The 5,924-nt window shown below is 30.5% G+C and overlaps 1 protein-coding gene across 1 annotated transcript in view; it reads right to left on the bottom strand.

Moving 5' to 3' along the window:
• Positions 1-1,285, bottom strand: part of LOC125210287 (transcription factor TCP24-like) — a 1,707-nt gene extending 422 nt beyond the window's left edge. Inside the window, exons 1-2 of the mRNA XM_048109842.1 lie at positions 1,245-1,285; positions 1-83 (exon numbers count right to left, since the gene is read on the bottom strand). The exon at positions 1-83 is cut by the window's left edge and continues 422 nt beyond it. Of these exons, the coding sequence (XP_047965799.1) occupies positions 1-83; positions 1,245-1,285 (124 nt within the window). The remainder of the gene's footprint in view (positions 84-1,244) is intronic.
• Positions 1,286-5,924: the final 4,639 nt, after the last annotated feature.

Here is a 5,924-nt window from a genome sequence, read left to right as displayed (position 1 = left end):
CTAATCGAACGCAGCGGTCTCTTAGCCCTCGCGATGTCAGGACCTTGCTGTGGCTGTCCTTCCCGCCGGTGGCCGTCAATTCGCTTTAAAGTAATAATACATAAAAATGAAGTAAATCACAGTAAAAATGAAGTAATAAAATATTATAATGAAGTAACATCTTTAATTGATGTGTTGTTTGCATATTAAAGTATGCCATCAATTCGACTCTTATTGAACTAAATTGTTGTTACAACACATTAAAATGAACTACATATTCTTTTTGATAAAATAGTAAATTGATAAGATGAAGTAATAAATTATGATAATAAAGTAATATAAATGATCTGTTTTCCTATTAACTATAATCTAGTTAGTATGAAGTATTGGATTCATATAATGAAGTAATAAGTTATGATAATGAAGTAATATAAATGATCTATTTATACAGTAGGTTTTATTACTAAAATGAAGTGATAATACATAATAATGAAGTAAATCACAACAAAAATGAAGTAATAAAATATTATAATGAAGTAACATCTTTAATTGATGTGTTGTTTGCACATTAAAGTATGCCATCAATTCGACTCTTATTGAACTAAATTGTTGTTACAACACATTAAAATGAACTACATATTCTTTTTGATAAAATAGTAAATTGATAAGATGAAGTAATAAATTATGATAATAAAGTAATATAAATGATCTGTTTTCCTATTAACTATAATCTAGTTAGTATGAAGTATTGGATTCATATAATGAAGTAATAAGTTATGATAATGAAGTAATATAAATGATCTATTTATACAGTAGGTTTTATTACTAAAATGAAGTAATAATACATAATAATGAAGTAAATCACCACAAAAATGAAGTAATAAAACATTATAATGAAGTAACATCTTTAACTGATGTGTTGTTTGCACATTAAAGTATGCCATAAATTCGACTCTTATTGAACTAAATTGTTGTTATAACACATTAAAATGAACTACATATTCTTTTTGATAAAATAGTAAATTGATAAGATGAAGTAATAAATTATGATAATAAAGTAATATAAATGATCTGTTTTCCTATTAACTATAATCTAGTTAGTATGAAGTATTGAATTCATATAATGAAGTAATAAGTTATGATAATGAAGTAATATAAATGATCTATTTATACAGTAGGTTTTATTACTAAAATGAAGTAATAATACATAATAATGAAGTAAATCACAACAAAAATGAAGTAATAAAACATTATAATGAAGTAACATCTTTAACTGATGTGTTATTTGCACATTGAAGTATGCCATCAATTCGACTCTTATTGAACTAAATTGTTGTTATAATGAGGTAATAACACAACTGAATGAACTAAATTGTTGTTATAATGAATCCAGTTGTTGTGAATTCACCGATGAACTTATCAGTAGTCTCTTCTCAAATACTGTATACTTAATTATTTGAAATCAAGTTTATAATCTCAGGCCACAGCCACTACTCCAGTGCGTACAGCTTTATTGATGTCAGATTCGTCGGAGCTCTGTCTCGCAGCGCTCGATCTCTTGGAGGAAGAAGACCTCTTCCATTTCTTCTTCTCCATCGCCTCATCCATCTCTATCTGTTCCTGCCTGCACTCCTGGCTACAGAACGGCGTGTTCCCTCTGCAAAAATCCACCAAATTAGAAACTCCGCTAACCAATTCAGCTCCAAATCTCTTGGATTTTCACCTAATTTTACCTGTACATGAAGATGTCGTTTTTTTGGCAGAGCGATCTGCCGCAGAGGGAGCAGGAATCGAGGAAGTGCGGCTCGTAGTCGTGTTCGCATCCGGTGTAGTAGTATGCTGCTGCTGCAGCTGAGCTCATCGGAGGAGGATGAGATTCAATTCAATTGATGATAAGATCCGTTGATTTGCAGAAGATTCGTCGATTTGTAGAAGAAATTCGTCGATTTTGGAGAAGAAGATAAAGAGAGAATTGAAAATGAAGAAAATCATGTGAATTGAATGAAGGTTGCTGCAAAATTTTTACCCTAAATGTATTTTGGCCAAAATACCCCTGGATTGAAGTAAATTGTTTACCTAATGAAGGAGTGAAATTAATAAAGCATGGTCTAATCTCATCCATTAAAAACTACATCTAAGGGCCCAAATTTGGTCTCTAGTTCGGTCATTAAGAGAGGATTTGTGGATAATGGGACTCTATATATATATATATATATATATATATATATATATATATATATTAATGATTTTCTTAATCACAATAACTTCATATGCATAAATTGTTAGTTATTTAGTTACAAGAATATAATACTATTGAATATAGATAACAAATTTCAGAGTTTTATTGCGTATAATTATAATTAAAGTTAATGTTATGTCACAAATATGGAAGTGGTGGAGTGGCAGAGGTCATGCTTTAATAACAAATAGGTCAAGGGGTTGATTCTTGTTAGGATCAATTTTATATTTTTAAGAAAATACTAGTAAATGGAAAAAACCGGTTCAACCAGTTCCCGATTTCCGATCAAATCGGCCGGTTTACCCAGTCCAAAACGGTCCAAATGTCAACTGGTTTATTAGTGTGAACCAGACCGGGCTAAGCACCGGTTTCGCGGCCAAAACCGGTCCGACCGGCGGGTCCAGTCCGGCTTTTAAAATAGTGGTTAGTGGAGTATGGGTATCATTTATATAAATTAGTGTAATAATAAAATGTGAGTGAAATAAGTTGATGAAATTTGAGGCCTACTTACCATTTATGGTAAAATTGAAATGTGACTCTTATTATGGGATGTAGGTAATATTTTTTTTCGCAACTGCTTATTGTAGTTGTCCTCTTTTTGCTTAGTTCAAACAAGTACGCAGCATCATTGTTAGGTTTGGTTTACTGAAAAACATGTTTCGAGCACGAATAGTATATTGTTTGTGTACAAAAACTCTACAATCCACTTTTAACTCAATTCAGTATTATTCGAGCAGTTTCGCACGAATAGAATCAATATTATTATTATATTGTGTTTGCTTGTGCATTTACAAGATGGTTTCCAAACATTTAAATGCTTAAGAAATAATCGGACTGACATTGCTATACCACACGAACGTCATCTTATTTCAGTAAGGCTTAGAAATAATCGAACTGACATTGCAACCTTTCACGATAGGTAGTCTAAGCCTATCTAGGTTGTGAAATTCTTCTTTTTCTTTGTTCAGAACTGACCGTGTTATCTTAAAGTGAACGACGCCCACAACCGGTCTACTAAAACAAAGATTTAGACTTTGTTAAGTTACTTATACATTTAAACATGTAATAAACATCCATTAAATGTAAAACATAACAACATTATGACAAAAATAATCTGTTTATTCTTTTGGAAATAAAATAAGAGTTTTAACAGTATTCAATCACTCGAAAGGTGATTTCTAGTATTAATTAGAAACACAAATTAGTGTCCTTAATAGTATTAAAAAATGTCGAACTCCGGTCTTTTTTGCTGTAGTGTATTTTTAATGCAATATTAATACTCCCTCCGTCCCACCACAAGTGATCAACTTTCCATTTTAACACGCCCTCTCACGTGTGGGCCGGAATGACGCATCGGACTTTACGGAGGTAGGCAAGAGAAGAGATAAAGAGATAATTTATCATCGACTTGGGTCCGCTCAAATATCATACTCCATCCGTCCCGCTTTAACAGTCCCATTGACTTTACTGCCCTCTTTTTGTAAAAATAATAAAAAATAGTTAAAGTGGGGAAATGGTAAAGTAAGAGAGAATAATATAGAAAAGAGTACTGCTGAAGCGGGACGGAGGGAGTATTAGAAATGAGCCACTCATCCCTTAAAAAAACTTATAAGAGGGAGGATTATCCATACTTATATAGATGAGCTAGGATCTTCACTAAGTCGATGTGGGACAAAATTTAAAAATTTTAACACTTGCAAATTGTTGGTATCTCCATGCTTACTGCTAGTTCAAGAATCTTTTATACATCAAATGTGGTGATATTTGCTATGATCAAATCGATTTTCGTCTTTCCATTTAATAATATTGCGATAACATCGCCAGCAAGTTGGACAGGAGTAACTAAAATACGAAAAAAAGGATAAAATAAATAAAAAAGAAGAAAATAAATTTAACCTATTGAAAATATTTAGAAATTAATATAAAAGAAAATGTAATGTATAGGGGTCAAATACATAATTATAGATAGAGTTAAGCTTATGAAATACTATAACATAGGGTCTTATTCTAATGCTTATAGCACCCTAATCCAAAATCAAGACTAAATTTTCACCCTTGGATTTTAAAATGAGTGGATGAGATTAAAGCTCACAAATCTCAATAAATAGTAGACAAAATATCAACAAAAGGGTAATATCGTCATTATGTTATCATATGATCATTTTCGTGAGTGTTTTTTTATATCAACATTGTGTATTACAAATATCAACAATATGATATAAGAATATCAACATTAGTACAAGAAAATATCAACACATATTTATTGAGATTTTTACATGGTTTTATTGAGATTTTTTGATGTATTTGTTGATAAAAATTTGGGTATCAACATTTACGAAAACTAAAATAAAAAATATCAAATTTCATCATCCGAACGTCGTCGGAACATATGCAATTGAGATCTCGTTGGAATCCTTATTAAATTATCTTTAATTTGATATATTTTTGCGAAAAAATAATTTAAATTGAGAGAGTTACGTAAATTTAAAGATTTGAGATGATTTTGAGGAGAGAGAAAATAGTTAGTTATAATTACTACATATAGGATTTGACATTAATACCCTTTTAATTTAATTAATAATTATTTAAATTTAAAATATATTACACTTGGCATTATATTAACCACAAGATCTTCTAATCTAATAGTTGAAAATTGGTCTCAATTTGGGATTGGTAATTAGTTAGCAATTGATTACATCCCCTATAACGTATATAGATTTTTTTAGGTGAAATACAAGATTATTCATGGAAATTAACTATAAATTAAAATAATCATTATATAACTTTATGACATGTTATTGGATCTTTCTTTCATTTTTTATTGGATATACTTATGTTATAATGTTTGGGGCTGCGTTAAAGGCAAAACACCTCAGAACGCAAAACCAAATAAAATAGGTCAATATAAGAAGGCATCTAACGTCATTATTATTTTATTTTTAGTCTATAATAGTAAATTAAAATTTGAAGATGAATTGAAATGAACTGAAATTTGTGATGTTAATAAATGTGATTCCATAAAAGCTTATTTTTCAAACTCCATAATTAACTACTAATGTTAGATACAAGTGTTTGTTTTTCATCATTGACTGAATGTTGACAATTGAAGAAGATGAGTAAACATCAGTCAAAGCAAAATTAGGAAAGTCAGACACGTTTATGTCTTTTTTTTTTTTAATGTGTAATAAAGAGCAGTATTCTTATATGACTATACCGATACAACTTGCACATAAATTTATTGAAACATCAAAAGTATATATACCTCTGTACTGGCATAATTCCATCAGGCTTGTGGTGTATAAACAACTCCATTCATGGTTCACAAAGAGAACATGAAGTTCACTCATAACCGAAAGATATTAAGTCATTTTGAATTAGTGTTTTTGATCTTAATTTAATGCAACAAAATCTGCAAATGGGCACGAAAATGTATTAGAGTTTGAATGAGACGATTATGTTCATATAAAAAGTGAAAAAAGAACTAGAAACTTATGCTAGAAAATAAGAAATTGTATCCCTTGTATATAGAGGAAGCGGTGGACTTGATGGGGACGATCAGCCGGCGGCCACCAGCACGGGCAGCACCAAGCCACTCGAGCTCCACCACGACGACACTACTAAAACAAAAGGAATATGACATTTTTAATGCAATTAAAGACACTAATTTCTAAATTTACTGCCAATATTTCATAAATCATCCTTCTTT

The sequence above is a fragment of the Salvia hispanica genome, chromosome 3, assembly GCF_023119035.1.
Source record: "Salvia hispanica cultivar TCC Black 2014 chromosome 3, UniMelb_Shisp_WGS_1.0, whole genome shotgun sequence".
Lineage (NCBI taxonomy): Eukaryota > Viridiplantae > Streptophyta > Magnoliopsida > Lamiales > Lamiaceae > Salvia > Salvia hispanica.
Note: the sequence above shows the minus strand (reverse complement) of the source record. Positions and strands in the feature narration are given on the sequence as shown.